Consider the following 23,298-nt stretch of genomic DNA (forward strand, 5'->3'; position numbering starts at 1 on the left):
GCTGTCCACTGCACCATTCACATTAGAGACTGGCTTTGCACTTACGTATTCTCACTGCTTCGCCAGACAATGAGAGCCAACATGTTTCAGCCACACCAGGTACTTCATATATTTGCAGACTCACAAGGGTCAGAATGACAGGATCGCTGTGGACATGAACGTGTTGCTCATGCCTCCGTTCTACTATACAATAGACATCTGTACTCAGTGGACACTAGACTATAAAAACAGTGTGGATCTTGCACCTACATTGTAAGTGCTCTGGTTTCTTAGCATTTGCATTAATTCAGCAAATGTATTCTATGTCTGAACTACTGCTATTCAATACTACTCCAGTCTCTTTACAAACCCCATTCAACGCTGCTCTGATGGCAGTTGCACACAGAACTGGGGCTCCTGACAGTAGAAGCAGTCGAATCAGTGAGCCCAGACTGTCCAGCAGGGCTGCTCTCTGTATGATAGCTAATGAAGATCTTGTTAATGTTAGCCTTCACTATCCCTGGGCCAGTCTTTTAGTTTAGCCCTAAAATAACCAATTTCAGAATGGGAAGTGGGTCCCAGAGAGCGCCAGTCCAGCAGGTTTGATATCTTGTGCCCAAACTGCTGTATAAAGAGTCGGGAGCACTGATTTTTCCTCAGGGGGGTGTTTTGGTACATTCACTCATTCTGAGAACAGCGGGAACTAACAGCAGCCCACCGAGCGCCAGTGTGGAAGACCAGCCCAGGACTGTCAAACAAGGGGCCGTTTCACACAGGCTTCAAATCAAACGACAGCTCTGGAAAGTGTCCATACCAATATCAGTTCTTTAAAGCTGGTGATTAATATACACATTTTGTAAGCAGAAAGTGATATCAAAACTGGAAAGTCTGACATGAGTCACAACATAAGCACATTTGGCAACAAGGTTGTGTAATGTTGAAATTCTCAGAAGCGGCACTTGCATTAAAAGGTTCGGTCACACCTACTGACTCTGCTATATAAATCCTGCAAGGCGTCCCAACCGCACACAGCCAACGAAGCATCATTCAACGAGCACTGGACACCACAGCGGCCCTGCCAAGATGAAATACTGCCTGATCTTCAGTCTGTTGTGCACATGGTAAGACTGTTTTATCAATTCCGTCGCATCTTAACAATGACATCACAGCTAATATCACCATAGAGGTTTGGCACAAGGAAATGGACAGGTTATTGTGAGAAGTATTGTAATTCACACACAAAGACCACAATTAAACTGTTGTCTCCGTTATACTGTGTTTCTAACCACAGCCGCCTGTTACACAGCTCTGAGTGACATTTCTGGGCTTAACGGTCCCTCATTTTGCTAACTGGGCTGCTCCCCTTTCCTTTTCTTCCAATGAAGGTCAGTTTTTGCTCTGCCTCCAGATAACAACTGGCCATCAAGGAACAGTGAGTATCATATAACTCTACCTCAGGATCAGTTTTGGTAGAATTTAAGTCTCTTTAGCCAATAAAAATAACCATGTAGAGTAAGCAAAAAGAGAAAGTGATGACATTAAAGCATTTGACATTATTCAGGCAAGTAGATTAATTCCAGTATGTATTAATTTTGACATTTTTCACATTAAACCCCTAAACAAACGGTTGCACTCAAGCAATTGAGAAGGCATTGTCCTTTTTATCCACCACCTATTTGATCTTGATGATGCATTTTCCCGTGACATGACGTTTTGGCTCCCCAATGCATAATAAAGTGTAATTAATTAATTTTCAATAATCAAATTAATATTTCAGAACATACATTAAAATAAAATGTTCTATGGATGACAGTAGAATGGATTCTTTGCTATGTGTTGCTGCAGTCCTTGCTGAGGACCGATAATTACATACAGAAAGGTACCTGAAACCTGCTCTACTGTGCTTCTGTTCTCGCTCAGGCAGGTTGAATGGCACCTTTCTCTATGACGAGCTCTGGGACAGCAACATGGACATTGCTAATAAAACACTGGAAACCGATTTCCTGAAAAAAATGGTTGCTGGAACCCTTCCAACAGAGTGCTACATGAAATTCACCCTCCAGGATATCTACTATTTGGTGGGAGTCACAAAAATACTGAAACATCTGAAGAAGCAGAAGGAGCCCCGTGAGGATGTGAAGGATTTCCTGATTGAAAGATATAACAGTTACAACAGATTTGCCCAGGAGACTCTAAAACAGTATAATCTCAAGGTAAGAGTCTAACACCCTCTGTTTATGGACTTACAACTACTGTCAATCTAACTTCATAATTTAATTTGGTTCTAATACAGCAGTTAAACCCGGGCGGAGGATATTCAGACAGCAGGGACTGTATATGAAGACAAATCACTGAAGCAGCTTAGGGTTCTGGGGTTGTTATGAAATTATCTTATTAAATCTCTTTTTCTGCTTCCTGGATATAAGGAAAAGTTTTTTTTTATTACCCATAAAATGTCACAAAGCTGTATTTTTTCAAAACAATTGAAACTTTCCTCAACTGTCCCTAATGTTTGGTCCACAGAATGCAAATGACATCCAACCCTCCAAAGCAACGGCCAGCTACCTGAAGAGTTACAACCAGATAGCCCAGAATATCGCCAAGAAGGATCACATGTACTTCGCAGTCGCCCTGCTGCCCTGTGCCAGACTTTGGCCTTACCTGGCTGAACATCTCAACATCTCATCCAGCAGCCCCTACTACGCGTTCAAGAGGGACAATGAGGGAGGCAGCGCTGAAAAGCACTACAAGAACCTGCTGGAGAAGCACCGCCACAGCATGAAAGAATCCATAGTGAGAACCATCTTCAAACAGCACATGACCTACGAGAATAAATTCTTTGTGTCGGCATGATTTGACTGCTTTTCCGCTCCTCAGCAACTAGTTCTTGACTAGAAGACCTTCCACAAGCAGCCCATTAATCCCAGGGAACTCTGAGGCCGTAATTAGAGTTTATCGCATCAACCCAAGTTTCTTTTATATATAGTTGAATTTTAGTTATTAGTTACTGTGTTCAAACTTGGTGGTAATGATGTGTTGTGCTCAGAGCTAAAGCCAAACTTTGAGTATGCAGCTGACAAGGCCAACCCAAGCCTTTGTACACACTTCACTGCTTTAGAAAGCATTTTAATAAACATTATCCCATCAGTCTATAACGGAAGTTGTGTGTTTTATTTTCTAAATCTGAGGTTTTTGTCCAGCTGTATCTTGAAGGATCAAGGGTCTGTGCTTCAATGACTTGTCTGGGTCACTTCTTCCAGACTCCCACCACCCTCTGTGTAAAGAAGTATCTCCTGTTTTCAGTCTTAAAAGTATTTCCCCTTAAATCTCCACTGATGTGCTCGTCTGACTGTCACTGTGCATCTAAATCTCCCTTTCAGCTCTTTTATCAAAGATGCATAATAGCTTTAGTGGTGTGACGTGGCTGTTCCAGGTTTGCCCAAGCAATCACAGGGCATCCCAGCGCAAACACAACACAACAGTCCACATGGGCAATAAACTATAACAGAAGCTATAACATGAGCTTCACACTCAAAATACAATGTGCATCAGTAACTGCATTTAAAAACTCCAGGGTAACAGTAAGTGTCATCTCCACTCCACAATTCCACTGTTCGCCACCAGAGGTCGTCATCCTCCAAACTCTAACCCGTCTTTCTCCTTCACCAGCACCAATCATCACTTAACATTCCACAGCACCATGTGCACTTGCAACACTCAACCTCTCCCCTCATTGGCTCAACACCTCACATCCCTGTTCCCTGTGTCACTCTGCTCTCCATTTAAACCCCTTTTGTCCCTGCATTTAATGCTAAGTCTTGTGCTTCCCTGTGTTGACATTTCTAAGAATTCTTCCTAGTAAATTACCTGTGGTAGGGACCATATTCTTTGAAAAATCTTGCTTATTTGGCATACAGCATTCAGCTATTTAACAGATGTACATTAATATACAAAACACATTCTGTTCAGTATGGGTTTAAAACACAAGGATGACCTGACCGCAGTAAATCCCTTCCACTGGATGATTTAAAAGCACAGTGCAGCTTACAGTTTCAATTGTTTTTACAATTAAACAATCTACCCCAGCCTCTCATATATTAGTACATGCAGGTTACTGCAATGCTCTGAAATTATATTTTGCTGAGTATATGGGCCCGAATACTTAACACACATGCATACACATACATATACTTTTTCTATTCTGGTTAGAGCCAGTTTGCGCTGTTCTGTGAAGGGAGTAGTACACAGCGTTGTACAAGATCTTCAGTTTCTTGGAAATTTCTCACTTGGAATAGCCTTCATTTCTCAGAAATAGACTGATGAGTTTCAGAAGAAAGTTCTTTGTTTCTGGCCATTTTGAGCCTGTAATTGAACCCACAACTGCTGATGCTCCAGATTGCAAAAGGGTTTTCTAATAATTAATTAGCCTTTTAAATGATAAACTTGGACTAGCAAACACAACGTGCCATTGGCACACAGGACTGATGGTTGCTGATGATGGGCCTCTGTACACCTATGTAGATATTCCATTACAAATCAGCCGTTTCCAGCTACAATAGTCATTAACAATGTCTACACTGTATTTCTGATCAATTTAATGTTAGTTTTGAAAACAAGGACATTTCTAAGTGACCCCAAACTTGTATTTTTTCCAGAGCTGTATACATGTATACATACACACACAGTATACATATACACATATATACATATATACATACATATACATACACATCAGTGGCAGCTGGTGACTCAAAAAATTGGGGAGGACAGGGGGAAAACCAACCCACTGTGTCGTTATTTTACACTAGTTGGCTGCTTATCTCTACTTTCTTGTGTTCAAGTTATGTTATGTTCTTATGTTCAAATGTAGCGATAATCCAACTAGCAACCTAATGCAAACTTACTATACAACTAAGGTAAGGTAATGCACCCGAAGTTTATCCCCATCTTCCATAAGGAACAAATATCATATTATCATATATCATATTACAAGACAAAGGATGAATATAAAAGGGGCCAGGTGGACGAGAGGGAAAGACGCATCTAATCACTGCGGCTCTGGATGGGAATGAGCCTCGTGTGTGTAATGTGTCACTAGAAGCCTGTCTGTCAGTCCTGTGTATCACTATCTTTCGCTTCACCCCCAGTTCATCACTCACGTACAATACAGTGGTAGAGAATTTAAGATGATATTTGGAAATTATCATTGGACGAACGCGATGTCAATATTGTATTCTGGTTGTTGATTGGTTAGGGAGGACATACTCCCTTGGAGCATCATTTTACGTGTTATAGCCAATGACAGATTACCATGAAAATCAAGTGCATTAAATTGATATAAGAGATCCCGCCATAAGGACAGCAGGAGCCTGTCCTCCTCTGCCCCCCACCTCACACAGCCTGCCTTCCCCTCTGCCTGCAGGTGTCATTGTTTAAGCATTTTAATCAGAATTTCAATAATGGATTTTTTCCAAAGAAGAGAGAAATTATTTTATAAATCATACTGAGATTTGGTAATGGTTTATTTAATCCAATACTGTTTTTAAAATTTTGATCTCCCTCTTGCCTCTCAGAAATAGAGGAGGAGCAACCTCCTCTGCCTCTATAGACCAGCCTCCTCTGCTTTGGATACACAGAATTGTGAGCAAAGGAACTGCATTTTAGATTTGTTGAGGACAGATTTGTAGTAAGAATAATTATTCAGGAGCACCGTAATCATTCAATAATCATTTTTTGAGAGAGAAAGGAACTGAATAACAATAACTGGAATCAAAAGCTGAATAATGCTGCCTTGAATTCTAAAGGGTTTACAATGACTTTTGTAGAATTTGTCTGCTGATTAGAAGAGACAAAATATCAGATTTGTTGTATATAAATCAGAAGTAAATATATGTATATGTTTCTTAGGCTGCATAATTTGTCAGTGCTGATATTCTTCTGATATCCTTTGATTATCATCACGTTGCTTCTTATTTCAGTAACTGGTTTAGAAATGTATAATTTATTGTTTAATTTATCCATGTTTTTCTAGCCTAAGCCAAGATACATAGTATTTTATTCAATACAATATGTTTCTCTATGCCAGTATATCTCATACATCCTTATAGGATAAAATTAAATAATCTTCTTGTCAAAACAATATTTTTGTCAGTACAAAATGCATATAATATATGTTTGTATTTCTTTTTTTTGTAAAAAAATGCAGTGTTCTCCACCATATACATATGTCACGGCTACCATCTAGCACTTCCACTTTCCCCCACTAGATGTCACCGTCACCCTTCCTTATCAGTCACAGTTCCCTTCAATCATTCAATTGACATTCCTGGAACCCTTGTGCGCTCCTGTGATCACCCCCTGCACCTCCCATCTTGTTTCTCTGCCCCACACATAAACCCTTCACTCACTCCCAGTCCCTGCGAAGTTTTGTCACTTTTTACTGCATCTTAATGCCTTATTATTGCGTTGTTCCCTGGATTCCTCGACTGACCTCCTGACCACGACTTTGCACTTTCCTCTGGACTGTTTGCCTGTGATCACGACCCCGTCTCCGCCTTGCCCTGACTGCCCTGTCCTGCTGGGACCGACCCCCACCTGTCTGAGCACCTCTATCAGCACCGCAACTGCGTCCCTGGTACGTTACAATTAAATCTATGTTTATGTATACTCACCTAAAGGATTATTAGGAACACCATACTAATACTGTGTTTGACCCCCTTTCGCCTTCAGAACTGCCTTAATTCTACGTGGCATTGATTCAACAAGGTGCTGAAAGCATTCTTTAGAAATGTTGGCCCATATTGATAGGATAGCATCTTGCAGTTGATGGAGATTTGTGGGATGCACATCCAGGGCACGAAGCTCCCGTTCCACCACATCCCAAAGATGCTCTATTGGGTTGAGATCTGGTGACTGTGGGGGCCAGTTTAGTACAGTGAACTCATTGTCATGTTCAAGAAACCAATTTGAAATGATTCGACCTTTGTGACATGGTGCATTATCCTGCTGGAAGTAGCCATCAGAGGATGGGTACATGGTGGTCATAAAGGGATGGACATGGTCAGAAACAATGCTCAGGTAGGCCGTGGCATTTAAACGATGCCCAATTGGCACTAAGGGGCCTAAAGTGTGCCAAGAAAACATCCCCCACACCATTACACCACCACCACCAGCCTGCACAGTGGTAACAAGGCATGATGGATCCATGTTCTCATTCTGTTTACGCCAAATTCTGACTCTACCATCTGAATGTCTCAACAGAAATCGAGACTCATCAGACCAGGCAACATTTTTCCAGTCTTCAACTGTCCAATTTTGGTGAGCTTGTGCAAATTGTAGCCTCTTTTTCCTATTTGTAGTGGAGATGAGTGGTACCCGGTGGGGTCTTCTGCTGTTGTAGCCCATCCGCCTCAAGGTTGTACGTGTTGTGGCTTCACAAATGCTTTGCTGCATACCTCGGTTGTAACGAGTGGTTATTTCAGTCAAAGTTGCTCTTCTATCAGCTTGAATCAGTCGGCCCATTCTCCTCTGACCTCTAGCATCAACAAGGCATTTTCGCCCACAGGACTGCCGCATACTGGATGTTTTTCCCTTTTCACACCATTCTTTGTAAACCCTAGAAATGGTTGTGCGTGAAAATCCCAGTAACTAAGCAGATTGTGAAATACTCAGACCGGCCCGTCTGGCACCAACACCCACGCCACGCTCAAAATTGCTTAAATCACCTTTCTTTCCCATTCAGACATTCAGTTTGGAGTTCAGGAGATTGTCTTGACCAGGACCACACCCCTAAATGCATTGAAGCAACTGCCATGTGATTGGTTGGTTAGATAATTGCATTAATGAGAAATTGAACAGGTGTTCCTAATAATCCTTTAGGTGAGTGTATATTAAGATTACTATGTATATTTCTATGTATAAAATAATTTGTGCTTTGAAATTATAAAAATAAATATCTGAATTTCTAATTGTAATACTATCTATTAAACAAAATGCAAACTGCCCTTCCTCCTTTTATACAATAAAAGTATACAAATGAAAAGGATAAATCATAAGGCCATGCTTGTAAACACATGTATTTTGAAACACATGGGAAGATAGGAAGCAGATTTTAGTATTTTCCATGAAAATCGCTCCAATTCATAACACGAGAGGAGAAGACCTAAATTGTAAATGCAATACAATCTTCAGTGTTGAATTAACAAAGATTTGTGTCGGAAGATATAATCTCAAGTGCGAGTGCGATCACGAAGAAATTCGTTTTATTAGAGTGAAATCACGTACAGAGACAGTGACTGATACAGTTCATATCAGCGCATTAAACACTGTGATTCACAGACTAGTTACAATAAACTGCAGGATAATAACCGCAGCAGCAGCCGATGGTATTAATACTGAAGGACAGCTGTGTTGTGTGAAAGTTCAATTAAAGCTGCTATATTGTGTCTGGATGAATAACGGTGAAACGTGTGCATTTTGTTTCAACTGTAATTTGCCCTGGTTAAGGACGTCTGATAAGTACATTATAACTAAAACGCATAAAGTATCGTTTGCAGCTACAGATCTGTAGTAAGAGGACGGTGTTAAAGTCAGTTTGAATGCAATGCAATGCGTGAATGCAAATGTCTGTATCTTCACCAGCTTTCACATGAAGAGGACCAACTGTGATTTCTTTCACAGCCTTTATTTGACCTGTGAATCAGAATCATTTGTGAAAATCAATAACATACCGCATATATGCAACCAAACTCCCGGAATCATTGGAAAAATATGTATCTCGCTAACCACAGCAGATACAGGGTTCAAATATACTATTATTTAAAAAAATACCAATTGTGAATTGTTTCACAGTCTCTGCTTTACCTGTGAATACTAAGAATAATTTAAATCAACAAAGTGCTTTATTAGGGTACTTTTTATGTTAGGTTTCTTTCAAATGTCTTTGGAAAAGTTTTGTGTACGAATATGTTGTTGTTGTGCTTATTGTCTTTGCTATTCATGAAGACTGTGTGTGAGAGGGGTTACTGCTTTTCACAACAGATTACTAGGCATAAATAAAACAGACTGAAGATTCCCACTGTCTCTCATGATTTGTGTTTGTATTATTGATTTTAATTGTAAATCCATACTATTCACAAGTACAAAACATTGTGAAACAATTAACAACTGGCCTTTTTCACATAAAGTTATTTTTAAAATGCTAGTGTCTGTGGGAGCACCCGATGATACACTGTTGCTAGATGGTGGTTAGGGATATCAAGCAATTTCAGGCATGTCACAAATGATTCTTACCGCGGTAATGGACCATATTTATTTGTATTGTTGCACATGGAAACGGTTTCTTATGGGGACGTGCTTGTCTGAATATAATGTTGTCTATTCACGTTTAGCTCTTCCTAATATCTCTGAACAGAAACGTGCTTGAGCTTTATTTTCTGAACATATTTTGGATGTCCAACACTTATAGACCCAGATTATATATTCATGAAAACACTGACCCAAGTCTCTCCAGTATGTGAGTGCAGTACAGTGTGTGTGTGTGTGTGTGTGTGTGTGTGTGTGTGTGTGTGTGTGTGTGTGTGTGTGTGTGTGTGTGTGTGTGTGTGTGTGTGTGTGTGTGTGTGTGTGAGAGAGAGAGAGAGAGAGAGAGAGAGAAATTGAGCTGCAGTTCTGAGGTAGAGACACTGACTATTCATAGTGTGTTAAAGAGTTCTAGTGAAGTGACCCTTTTGGCCCACACTATCTGCCACATTGAAGAACTCTGGGTTAGTGAATTATCACTTCTACCTCTAATCAGCAATCATAGGATTCATTCATGCTCCTTAGATGCCAGATTAGGGTTACACACTAATTTTCTGTAGCCTTGGCCACCCCCTGTATAAAATGCAAGTTCTGTGACGCAAATTTGTTACACACTGCAAATGGAGGGAAATGGGCCTTGATTACAATCTCACACTTCACTCTCAGGGGAGGCCTGTAAGGGAGGGGTAAATATCCTCAAGGATCAACCCACACATGTTTTAGAAAAAGCTAGAAGGAAGAAAATAAGCAATTATGAGAATGGAAGTGATTTCCTGTTGTCTCAGGTTTTTCACTGACTGACACACACACACACACACACACACACACCTTGAAAACGTCATTGTTTATTAGCTTTATAGATATATACATTGTTCCAGCAGTAGCACTGATTTTCACACCAATGTACAGAAGTCACACTGTGGCATTGCCCACTTGCCCTTCATTATTAACACAGCCATGCAGCTCCACCAGAACATAAATAGTCCATCCGAGAACAAAAAAACTAACCAATGCAGAATGATTTATACAAGCACACAAGAATCCTGTCAAAGCAATCTGACCCACTCCCCACTGCCCTGCCCTGGGGTGACTGACAGTGAGGGGTGTGCGGAAGGGGGGGTATTGAGAGAGGGAGACTGTGAGTGCAATGAGGGAGGGGATAGAGCAACTAGGGTAAAACCCAGGAGAGGGGTGGTGCTCACTGCCCCCCTCCCCCGGTGACCGCCTGGCAGCGAGGGCAGAGGCAGTTGGGCTCTTCGGAGTTGTAGCGACGGCAGCGCGGGCAGCGGGACAGAGAGCAGGGGATTGCGGCCACACTGTACCCACACTGCTCACGGATGTCACCGCCTGGGGGAGAGAGAGAGAAGGGAAGATGTGTAAGTGCACTGTGATTATTGTGGGCAGACAGCAGCTTCAGTGTCGGTGTGGTGCTCTGCTCCGGTGTGCGGTGCAGGGCTGCTCACCCTCCAGGTTGATGAGGAATTTGCCGCGGCTGGTGATGGCGTGCGGGGGGAGGTCCCGGGGCAGCGAGCTCAGCAGGGAGGTGCGCGATGACATCATCAGCTCTGTCAACTGGGAGCAGCTGGAGGTGGGCTGCTCCTGTAGAGACTGGGGCAGACAGAAGCAGAGGTGAACAACGAACACACTTGGAGAGTCAAATTAACTGACAGACTAAGTAGAGGGAGAGTAGGCATGTCAGTGAGCTTGTCTCAGTCCAGCTCTAGGCCTGCATCTGGCTGTCCTGACTCTGTCTCTGTGTCCCCTGTGTGTCTGTCTCCCCGTGGCCCCCTGTACCTCGATGATCTCAAACAGCAGGCCGGGCTCGATGGCAATGACCAGGTCGTACTGTGCGGCGTTCTTGCCCGGGATAGAGGACAGGAAGGAGTCCCGGATGGCACACGCCCCCTCCACCGCCTCCTCCAGACCCGGCTGCTTCCACACCGAGCTCGCCTTGATCCAGCCACTGCGGAACAGCGGCTCCCCCTCTGAAACACACACACTCACAGTCAACTCTAAACACAAGACATCAAATACCGAAGTAACTCTAGCAGAAGTTAAGCGAGCAGCAATGCCACCCTACCCTTCTCACAGTCAAGGTTACAGGCGTGCGGTGCCAGGACGGCAGGGGCACAGAGTGCCGTACCTGTGTGTCCAGGTGAGTGCAGGTACACCTCCTCGGCCAGGTGAGGGAGGATGGGGGCGATGGAGCGGGTCACGGCGTCCAGAACCTCCTCCAGCACGGTCTGACAGGACCGCCGGCCCAGAGAGCCCTCCGTGTCACAGTACAGCCTGGGGCAGAGAGGGAGAGCCTTGGATACACTGAGACAGACACTGTAGCCCTCAGAGGCAGACAGAGACAGAGGTCAGTACCTGTCCTTGACGATGCTGAAGTAGAAGCTGGACAGGTCCCTGCTGATGAAGCCCTGCAGCAGCCGGATCACCTGGCCAAAGTCAAACTCGCTGTATGCATCAGTCACCTTCAGGCTGAAGTCCCGCAGCAGGTGCAGCAGGTACTGGTCAATGTAGTGCATGTCTTTGGGCTCCACAGTGTGGCTCTGCGGCTCGAACCCGTGCAGATTCCCCAGCAGGAAGCGCAGAGTGTTCCTCAACTGCAGGAAAACAGCAGGCGGGGGGAGGGGGTTATAGAACCTTATTCAAAATATAGATATACTCAAAGACTGTCATACAGTACAGATACAAGAATAACAGACCGGAGTAACGAAACAAAATGACAGTACCAACAGACAGACAGCAAACGAAGGAGACAGATGGACAGGCAGGAAGACAACAGACAGTGACAGACACTCAATGAGTGTTGTAAGTCGCCCTGGATAAGGGCGTCTGCCAAGAAATAATAATAATAATAATAATAATAATAATAATGACAGATGGACAGAAAGAAAGAAAGACAGAGCAATCATCAGATAGTGGACAGACAACAGACCCACGCCCTGTGGCAGCCAGTGGACCGGTGTACCTTGGCGATGTTATCCCTGGCGGAGTTCAGAGCGCTGGGGCCGATCTGGACCTCCGAGAACACGTTGGACTCGGCCACCCACCAGCGCAGCACGTCCGCTCCATAGGGAGGGGAGACAGAGGGGTCCTAGGGGGCAGGAGAGTGAGGGTTAGTCTGTGGGCAAACTCACACTGTCCGTGTGTGCAAAATAATGAATCCATACACAAGGCACCGACCCTTCCTTTAGTTACCAATTTAAACATTGAAGAACACAGTAGGCTCTCCGTCTCGCTCTTTGTGGTGGCACATTCGTCTCACTCACCGCCCCCCCATTGATGATAGTGTCGGGGTCCACCACGTTGCCCAGCGACTTAGACATCTTCTCCCCGAGTTCGCTGACCGTAAAACCGTGCACAACCAGCGACCTGCCACAGGGGACGACGGAGAGGCAATGTCACTCCCACAGCACACAGAAATGAGACAACTGACTGACCTAGACAGACTCTTACACCGACAGTCCCACAGCACAGACGAGGGACTAACACAAATGCATGGACGCCCAGCCACACAGAAATTGGAACCAATGGACGAGACAGATCTCACTCTCACCTGTAGGGGGCCTTGTTGCGCATCGCGACGCTGGTTAGCAGTGAGGACTGGAACCAGCCGCCCAGCTGGTCCTTTCCCTCTACATAGACATCCGCCTGTGAATCTGAGTCTGACAGTGAGAGAGCAAAAATGAAGACAGATAAGAAAGTGGAGGGAGAGAGAGAGAGTGGAAATTAAGATGAGTAAGGAGTACTATGCATTTGCTGATGGACAGAGGGACAGATAGCTGTCCTCACCCAGTAAGAAATTCAGTCAGCTGGCACCGATTTTATCCGTCTGACCTTCCACCTCCTTGAGTGTGCGAGTTTTATCGTGACATGCGTGCGAGAGTTTGTGAGTGACGAGAGACAGATTGTAAGTGTGAGAGTGCGCGTGTCAGACTCACTGTCCAGCACGGCGGCCCAGGACACTCCGCTGTCAAACCAGATGTCCAGCACGTCCTCCCCGCGCTCGAACTCCGAGACAGCACCTGCCTTGCTCTGAGACCACAGCGGGGACCGAGATATGAGTTGGCATTTTTATTTTGTCATGTTGCAGATACAACTGTTCAGTGCTCTTATATATATATATATATATATATATATTATATATAATGAGAGACATCAAGGGCTGAAAGTGCTGTGTCATTGTTTTTTTCCAAACAAGTAGTTGAACAGAGTCTACAACTGCAGTCAGAAAGGTTATATATACACATATACACACACACACTCATGCATTTGCAGTCCCACTACCACACAGCGACACCCCCCACCCCTCCCCTGGTCTCTCACCTTCTTCAGCACCGCTGGGGGCAGCAGCTGGTCCAGGGGCAGCTCCCACCAGCAGTCACTGCCCCTCTCTGAGAACAGCGCCGCCACGTGGGAGACCGTGTGCCTGCAACACAGCACAGCACAGCACTACAACACTGTACTCACTCACATGCAGTGTGTGCAGCTAAAGCCCGGCCTGGATACGAACCCCCATCTCAGGCCCAGCTCTTGGGGTACGGGGACAGTGTCAGGGTGTCTGGGAGCAGCGGGGGCCGACGCAGTACCTGTTGATGAGCGGCTCCCCGGTCTGGAGGTGGTAGAATACGGGGATGGGGACGCCCCAGCTGCGCTGCCGAGAGATGCACCAGTACGTCCGGCGCTCCAGCATGGCCAGCAGGCTGCCCCGCGCCGACTCCGGCACCACGTGCACCTTCTGCAGCACCTCCTACAAGCAGAGTCAGAGTCAGGCCAGCAGGAAAGTGTCAGGGCAGGGAAATACAGTCCCAGTCCAGTGTCTGTGTGAAAGTCAGCACAGCAGTCAACACAGTCTCAGTAGTGGCAGTTCAGTTGTCCGTGTCACTCTCAGTGCCAGTGGCTGACCTGGGCGCGGTCCTTCAGGCTGGCCGTGTTGATGAACCACTGCTTGCTGGGTCGGATCAGCACCGGCTGCCTGGTCCTCCAGTCGTAGGGATAGCTGTGCACACACTGTTCCTCCCTGAGCAGCGCACCCGCCGCCCGCAGCATGGCCACCACTGCCGGGACAGCAAGTGTCGGGACAGCAAGTGTCAGGACAGCCCCACACTGCTCCCCCTGCAGACAGCACTACTAATACACTCTCACACACAGCACCGCCCATACACTCACTCACTGCCTACACACACCACACACACTCACACCCTGCGTCTTCGCACAGCAACATTAATACACAATCCTTGCCTTCCTCATTCCTCATTATTATAACACATTATTATCACTTATTATCACTTAACTTCACTGTCTCTCCATCCCTCCCTTGTCATCTCTCTCTCTCTCTCTCTCTCTCTCTCTAACCTGTGTCGCTGCCCTCGGTCATCACCGCCTGTCCGCTCAGCTCTGGCCCTGCCTGCTCCGTGAACCGGCCGTCCTCATCCACCAGACACTCCTGACACAGAAGGGAGAGAGAGAGATGAGATGAGATGGGGTGAAGAGCCAGAGATGGAGAGAGGCGGGATGACAGAGAGGAGTCAGAGATGAGTGACAGAGAAAGTGAGAGATTTCAAGCAGAGAGTGACAGAGAAGGAGAGTGAGCTGGAGCAGGGTGAGAGAGGGGGCGGTCAGTGATTCCGGGGGGAGTCGCACCACAGGCAGGCTGAAGTGTGAGGCGACGCTGTAGTCCTCCATGCCATGGGAGGGCGCTGTGTGGACCAATCCGGTGCCCTTGCCCATGGTCACATGGTTGGCAGGCAGCAGCGGTGATTGCTTGCCAGGGATTATAGGATGGCTGCAGACCCCACCCTCCAGCTCCGACCCTGCCATGGACACACACACCATTTAATATTCCTGCAGCATAAGAGTCCTGCACAGAGAACTTCAAAACATTAAAGTCAATACGCTAGTGTAAAACCTGCTGTGCTCAATACATTATGTGACTCCAGTTGTTAAATGCAATTTGCTACGAAATTCCTCTGTGTCACCTGCGAATGAGGCGAGGGAATCCAGTTGGGTGCCCAGTATGGCAGCCAGGCTGTCCACACGTTCGGTGGCCACCAGGAGGCGCTTTGAGTTGTCGGCTCTCTTCACCAGGGAGTACCTGAGAGGGAGAGGGGGAGACAGATGTCTGCCAGCTGCACAGAGCCCTGCAGGGCCGCCAGGGGGCCTCCAAGAAACCTGACACTAACCCGAGGGTTTAAAATGGACCTGATGAAGATGAGTGTGTCTGCAGTGTCCATGCAGTCTGTGGCTGTATTCAGAGCCTCATACTACCCATACTACACCTACTACATACCAACATTACTGATATGTGTAGTATGGGTAGCAGTCTCGGCCAGTGACCTCAGAGATGCATGGGGCAGGAGGAGCTTCATGTAAATATTACTAGAACTGTGTATAAATATTAGCAGTACCATATCATATTAATAAAATATTAGTTTTAATTGTTTTGTTTACAACAGTCTGACAATTTGTTTTGTGCCGTTTAAACACAATAGCTGTTTTCAAATGCTCTTCCATTGCGGTCTATATGAGACACACAATCCACCGACACCCAGCCCCATCACACGCCTGGGTTCAAAGATGATTCGATGAAGTCACGTCCAAGCAAGGCACTCAAAAGCACCACAAAATCACACACAGATGATCAATTGTGAAAGGATGTCCCTGTTTTTATCTATTGTGTCTGTTTATTCCTACAGCAGCTCATCCAGTTGTGTAGCGATGTTTACACTTCCCAGTATTGCAAGATTAGTCACATCTTTTCCTCCAAACTCATTCTTATTAATTAATTCCTCAACAAATGTCCAGCTCTATGTGTGCAGTGCAGTGTGGACTCACTGTGCGTTGGGCATGTAGCAGACGGCCTGGTTGGCGGGGAGGGTCCACGGCTGGGTGGTCCACACTAACACTCCCACACTGCTCCACTCGTCTGAGAGATGAGAGGGAGAAAGAGAGAGAGAGACAGTCAGTCCACAGCAGAGTGGGAGTGAACAGGAGTATAAGTATGTATGAGGTGGTATTAGCCAGTGTGGGCTGGGGAGGGAGCAGGGTTGCCAACCATCCATAAAATCCATAAAAGTTTGAATGTCCGTAAAAAGGTCCCATTACTAGTACTTTCCTCATAGTTATGGACATTATTTCATCAAAAGTTTAATGAAGAGCAATGTTCCTGACAATCAAAAGTGCTAATCAATCTGAGGATGAAGTAGGAGGATCCGTCCAAACTGGGGACATCAATTATGAGGCAAGTATTCACGGAGGTGAGTAAGCATTATCAGAGAAACAATTTGATAACATTGCGTACTTCCTGGATTAAAAAATTCAATGTGCAATGCAGCACATGGGTCTGGAATTGACCAATGGATAGGATGTTACCGTTTGTGTCATGTGCCATGGAGATCTGCTTTTACTATCCAATCCAAAAAACACTGTTTAGATCAGGTGATAAGGGTGTTGGGTTACAGACACTGAGCAGAGCTGCCCCAGAGAGAGAGAGAGAGAGGCTTTTATAATCCCACTCATAATTCAGCTATAATAGATGCTATTGCTATGTATCTATGGATTCAGAACAGCTTCAGCTATGCATGTGTGCATGCATTATGTACTCATAATGCAGTATATATAAGTGGAAAATGTGCAATAAAGTAAAAATAAACAATTCGATTTTTTTTTTCCCAGCAATGACTGATCCAAATTGGGCACCCACTCTGCCCAGATTTACCCCTGCCAGTGCAACTGGACAAAACAAAGACAGTGCACTGGATCACAGGCAAACAATCACACACCTTTACCAATTGCCCCTCTGGACACAGCAAACCCCCAATAATATTTGGACAAAGATAACTATAGAAATGCATACTGTGTGTGGTGCAATAAGTCTTTTTCTATTGCTTCCGGTGGTGTTAGGGATGTGCGGAACCATGCTTGGCACTTGAAGCATTTTGCATTTTCTAAAGCTTGTCAGGAATAGCTAATTTCCCCATACAAAAGCCAACAGGGCAGCTCTTCACCATAGGGTGTGTATATACATTTTATTTTCACACTTTAAGACCAAAATAGGGGCATCAGTAAAAAATATGACATATTAGTCCAATTAAGTCAGTCATGTCAGTAAAACCTCAAATTTATGGTTGGCAACCCTGGGAGGGAGGGTGTATAGTGTGTGTGTAGTGTGTCGTGGAGAAACATGGGGTTTACAGTGGGTTGTGTGTGAAGGTGTGTAGGCATGGCATTACCTGTGGCGGAGGCCAGTTTGGGCGGGGGGGTGAGCACAGGGAAGGTGGTGTAGACGGCTCGGCTCACATGTTCAGGGTTGTACTCCAGCTCCGCCTCAGCCAGGGCTGTCCTGCACAGAGAGGGAGAGATAGAGGAGTGGGGGAGAAGCATCTAAATGTGATCAATTTATCTTTTTAACCAACAAAGTGTTTTTTTAATTGTTATCCAGCTGTACAACACCTGATGATAATAGTGGCATTTTTCGTGCCAATATCTCCATTATTATTAATTGGAGCAGTTGTCTTACTACACCACCCACATATCTCAGCACAGCAGGTCTCTCCCACATCATCGCCACTGCCACTCCTGTCTTACCTTGAGGAAGGGGACCAGAACACAGGCTTGTAGTCCTGATAGACAAGTCCCTGTGGAGAGAGTGTCAGTTGATTTTATGAGTACTGTGTTCAAATCAAACTACAAATCAAACCACAAAAGCCTTACAAAAGAACATTGTGTGTATATATATATATATATATATATATATATATATATATATATATATATATATATATATATATATATATATATATATATACACACACTCACCTAAAGGATTATTAGGAACACCATACTAATACTGTGTTTGACCCCCTTTCGCCTTCAGAACTGCCTTAATTCTACGTGGCATTGATTCAACAAGGTGCTGAAAGCATTCTTTAGAAATGTTGGCCCATATTGATAGGATAGCATCTTGCAGTTGATGGAGATTTGTGGGATGCACATCCAGGGCACGAAGCTCCCGTTCCACCACATCCCAAAGATGCTCTATTGGGTTGAGATCTGGTGACTGTGGGGGCCAGTTTAGTACAGTGAACTCATTGTCATGTTCAAGAAACCAATTGGAAATGATTCCACCTTTGTGACATGGTGCATTATCCTGCTGGAAGTAGCCATCAGAGGATGGGTACATGGTGGTCATAAAGGGATGGACATGGTCAGAAACAATGCTCAGGTAGGCCGTGGCATTTAAACGATGCCCAATTGGCACTAAGGGGCCTAAAGTGTGCCAAGAAAACATCCCCCACACCATTACACCACCACCACCAGCCTGCACAGTGGTAACAAGGCATGATGGATCCATGTTCTCATTCTGTTTACGCCAAATTCTGACTCTACCATCTGAATGTCTCAACAGAAATCGAGACTCATCAGACCAGGCAACATTTTTCCAGTCTTCAACTGTCCAATTTTGGTGAGCTTGTGCAAATTGTAGCCTCTTTTTCCTATTTGTAGTGGAGATGAGTGGTACCCGGTGGGGTCTTCTGCTGTTGTAGCCCATCCGCCTCAAGGTTGTACGTGTTGTGGCTTCACAAATGCTTTGCTGCATACCTCGGTTGTAACGAGTGGTTATTTCAGTCAAAGTTGCTCTTCTATCAGCTTGAATCAGTCGGCCCATTATCCTCTGACCTCTAGCATCAACAAGGCATTTTCGCCCACAGGACTGCCGCATACTGGATGTTTTTCCCTTTTCACACCATTCTTTGTAAACCCTAGAAATGGTTGTGCGTGAAAATCCCAGTAACTGAGCAGATTGTGAAATACTCAGACTGGCCCGTCTGGCACCAACAACCATGCCACGCTCAAAATTGCTTAAATCACCTTTCTTTCCCATTCAGACATTCAGTTTGGAGTTCAGGAGATTGTCTTGACCAGGACCACACCCCTAAATGCATTGAAGCAACTGCCATGTGATTGGTTGGTTAGATAATTGCATTAATGAGAAATTGAACAGGTGTTCCTAATAATCCTTTAGGTGAGTGTATATATCACACTGGTGACTAAGAGGACAGTCAGTGCATGGCAGTGTAAGAGACAGAGACAGACAGCTGTCCCACACCTTGCTGTGCATGTCCTGGAAGACTTGCAGCTGCTTGGCCTCATACACTCCGTCGAAGGTGTAGTAACACCGGCCCCAGTCTGCCATCACTCCCCAGCGCTCGAACGCAGACCGCTGCCGGGTGATCGCCCCCTCCGCAAACTCCCGGGCTGAGAGAGAGGGGGACATGGGGAGAGAAGTGTCAGTATTATATTACAGTATTTAACTTCCAATCCGTGAGATGTAGAAATAAACAGAGAAAGAATTATCAACATTAATAATATTGTAACGAACGGTGGGGTTCCGGACAAGGCGAGATTCGAACCCGGATTCCCGCGTCACAGTACAGGGACTTCATTTAAGGTATTATGCACCTGCTTTTGGCAATACCTGTATTCTCAATCATGCTAATTAATTCCCTCTTACTTTGAATTAGATGTAAATCTTAAAACTACATGAGGACAGAGTGCCTCCACCCCCTGACCTTTCTTCCTGATCTCCAGGGGACTCAGCCCGGCAGAGCCCAGCTCTCCCAGCGCCCGCAGCTCGATGGGCAGCCCGTGGCAATCCCAGCCCGGCACGAAGTGGACCCGCCGCCCGCGCAGCACCTCAAACCGGTTCCGCACGTCCTTCAAAACCTGACAGACACACAAGAGGCAGCCGTCAGCCGCCACAGCACCGAGCCGACCGGCCACACGGCACACAGGCAGACTCACAGTGAAGTGATTCTTCAGCATTAAACCCGATTTCTTCCCATATATTGATATTTATACGCATGAAAGACCAGGGCTTCCTTGCTTTAATGTTTGTTCCCTCAGTTCCCATTGTGGTGGGATGGAGCTGCATGGTACCTTGTTGAGGGCATGGCCCACGTGGGGATCTCCGTTGGCGTAAGGTGGGCCGTCATGGAGACAGAAGTCCTTCTTCACCTTCCTCTCCCTCTGCCAGGAGTACAGCTCTGAAAAGCCACACAGCTACAGGGAGAGGGAGAGAGCGGTCAGTACAGTACAGCTACACAGAGTATAGATGCTCTTACTGTTATCATTGATCTCTGCTTAGCCTCTACACTCTTCGGTCTGGACCCACCCCCCAGACAATACAATACAATAGCAATATACATTTGAAAGAGAGATCTGTCAGTACAGGACGTCCTAGGGCACAGAGAGAGATCTGTCAGTACAGAGGGAGCCGCAGCTGCAGGCAGGGCACAGGTGCACGCAGTCCAGGTCAGACACACACATCAGTCACACAGACCCTCCGCAGGCTAAGCCCCGCCCCGGTGTCCTACCCTCTGTATCTCCATCTCTCTGTCCAGGAGCTGCTGTCCGCTCAGCTTCATGGGAAAGTCGGTGCGGGGCAGCAGCACCGTGTCGCGGTACCGACCCTCTCGCCGGGCGGCTGCGGGCTTGGCGGGATCGCCTGGCTGAGGGCTGCTGGTGCCGGCACTGAGAGGGCGGCTGAGACAGGCGGCCCGGCCGGGATGCAGGGCGCTCCTCCGGGCAGAGTGACTCCACCGCACCGCGCCCTGCCGGAGCGCAGCGGCCCGACACAGCAGCATGCTGACGGACTGAGCGAGGAGCTGTGCTGGGGCAGGGGACTCGGGACTCACAGTCGGGCTGCGCAGTGTTTATCTGCCCTCTTTCTGCAGCTTCCAGGCTAAACCCGTCTGATGCTTCTGGCGGAAGGGTAAAAGGGGAGGACATCTACGGAGCGTCGTAAAGGACAAATGTTATTAAGACAGGAAAGCGCGTTCTCCTCTTCTTTGTTGTTCGTGTGGGTATGACGTATGAGAAAGCTGGGTTTATGGGAAATGTAGTTTCCGGATTATTTTTCCGTCTCGTTCAGAACTGGATTAAAATATATTTCCCTCTATGTCCTGAAAAATCTTGAATACTTCTGTGTCATCCTTAGACAGTTGTATCCCCAACAGCTGTAGTAGACCCTGCCTGCCCCTCACAGTGATCGGGCTGCACACACCTGCCCCAGACACGTCACCTGTACTCTCCTTATCACACTAACTTAACAACACACAGTGAAGCAACACAGCAAACTCAACAATACACTGGACAATGTATGTATTTATTTATTTTATTTCCAGGCTAATACAGCAGTACCTTGATTTTTGTTTCTTCTCCCTGAGCATTTCAGATCCATTCCCACCACACAGCTAAAACTACAACCCTGCGATCACTGTGTCAAGTGAGAGCTCACACACAGGTGTCTTTTAATAATGATATGGATTAAAATATCTGATCTGATCAAAAGCAAAACCATGAAAATGCAATAAGACATACTAAACGGCAACAGAAAAACTGATTTATCAGGAGTCCACCACTATATACAGTGAGGGAAAAAAGTATTTGATCCCCTGCTGATTTTGTACGTTTGCCCACTGACAAAGAAATGATCAGTCTATAATTTTAATGTTAGGTGTATTTTAACAGTGAGAGACAGAATAACAAAAACAAATCCAGAAAAACACATTTCAAAAAAGTTATAAATTGATTTGCATGTTAATGAGGGAAATAAGTATTTTCAAAACTTTTGAGAAAAAAATTCAAAACTTTTGAGATTTAAAGTCAAAATAAACTTTTGAGAAAAAAAAGTCAAAAGTTTTGAGATGTAAAGTCGAAATAAACTTTTGAGAAAAAAAGTCAAATGTTTTGAGATTTAAATGCGAAATAAACTTTTGAGAAAAAAAATTGAAAGTTCAGGTTCAAACACAACAGCATCGATATGGTGTTATAAGGGGACTGGGTAAAACCCGAAATGGGTTCTAGATGAGGAGAAGGTTATCGTGAAGTTAAAAAGACTGTGTAGAGCTGTATTGAACTGAAATGTAGGTATAAAAGGAAATTATTAATATCTAAATTACTGAAAAGTGTGCCTCGGAACGCTAATAAGCCTTATTAATCGCTCGAATGGACAAATACTGTAAACTATTTTGGGTGTATGTTTCCAGTTCCAAAAATAACTCCCCAGCAAAAAACTACTGTACCTTAAAAAGGACTATGATGATTTTGGGGAGTTGTCTTTTCAATATTAGAAAGCAACCCTTGGAAAGCTAACAACCCAATCTAAGACACAAACTCATGGCATTGGGGACATTTATTTGGTTGTCTCTTCCCAGTCCGACAAATAGCTCCCCAGCATGAAAGTGTTGTAGCACTATTGCACCTTAATACCACTATTACTTTTACAAATCATGTTCAGTTTAACAAATTGTAGAAGATGTGTATACATTATAATAATAATAATAATAATAATAATAATAATAATAATAATAATAATAATTTTATTGGTGTTGTTAATGTTATTATTAGTATTAAAGTTCATTATTAATATTATTTACATTATGTAATACAATATTTGCAATTAAAACACACGTTTCTGAAAGCCCAGAATAAGTATTTTTCTGTTTTAGACGTCTTTGCAAATCTTTCCATTGTTCCGGCGTTTCGGGTTTTACCCAGTCCCTATCGACGCCATATCGACGCTGTTGGTGTTTGAAACTGAACTTTCAACTTTTTTTCTCAAAAGTTTATTTTGCCTTTAAATTTCAAAACTTTTGACTTTTTTTTCTCAAAAATTTATTTCGCCTTTAAATCTCAAAACTTTTGACTTTTTTTCTCAAAAGTTTTGAATTTTTTTCTCAATATATATATATATTTTCTCTCTCTTAAGTGACCCTAATGCTCTTCGGTAGCTTTTGGCATTCTAGTACATGATAAATAGCAATTATGGACACTATATTTAAATGACATTGTTCTGAATAACTGTGTTCACGTGTAGGATTAGCAGTAATAAATGTATCCCACAATTACACAATGTTTCTTTCACAGTAGAAAATGTAAAAAGCACAGAGCAATACAAAAAGACACCCAACAAAAGGAATCTGGTGTGACATGACAGGTCAACTTCGC

The 23,298-nt window shown here is 44.8% G+C and overlaps 2 protein-coding genes across 2 annotated transcripts; one reads left to right on the plus strand and one right to left on the minus strand.

Annotated features, from left to right (window-relative positions):
- The first annotated feature begins 997 nt into the window (after positions 1-997).
- On the plus strand, positions 998-3,134 carry LOC136760011 (uncharacterized). The gene is made up of 4 exons (XM_066715231.1): positions 998-1,100; positions 1,365-1,411; positions 1,900-2,192; positions 2,503-3,134. The coding sequence occupies exons 1-4, from the start codon at positions 1,063-1,065 to the stop codon at positions 2,830-2,832; spliced, it is 708 nt and encodes a 235-aa protein (XP_066571328.1). The 5' UTR covers positions 998-1,062; the 3' UTR covers positions 2,833-3,134.
- Positions 3,135-10,104: 6,970 nt separating this feature from the next.
- Positions 10,105-21,113, minus strand: iars2 (isoleucyl-tRNA synthetase 2, mitochondrial). The gene is made up of 22 exons (XM_066702947.1): positions 20,664-21,113; positions 20,227-20,349; positions 19,860-20,013; positions 19,397-19,545; positions 17,875-17,924; positions 17,520-17,629; positions 16,123-16,213; positions 15,267-15,382; positions 14,932-15,101; positions 14,644-14,734; positions 14,194-14,345; positions 13,878-14,038; positions 13,615-13,717; positions 13,230-13,323; positions 12,845-12,953; positions 12,558-12,660; positions 12,257-12,382; positions 11,650-11,888; positions 11,423-11,568; positions 11,074-11,264; positions 10,743-10,887; positions 10,105-10,626 (listed from the first exon to the last, which is right to left on the minus strand). Exons 1-22 carry the CDS (start codon positions 20,931-20,933, stop codon positions 10,478-10,480), a joined length of 3,042 nt encoding a protein of 1,013 aa, XP_066559044.1. The 5' UTR covers positions 20,934-21,113; the 3' UTR covers positions 10,105-10,477.
- Between the last annotated feature and the right edge of the window lie 2,185 nt (positions 21,114-23,298).

Source organism: Amia ocellicauda, chromosome 1, assembly GCF_036373705.1.
Source record: "Amia ocellicauda isolate fAmiCal2 chromosome 1, fAmiCal2.hap1, whole genome shotgun sequence".
Classification (NCBI taxonomy): domain Eukaryota; kingdom Metazoa; phylum Chordata; class Actinopteri; order Amiiformes; family Amiidae; genus Amia; species Amia ocellicauda.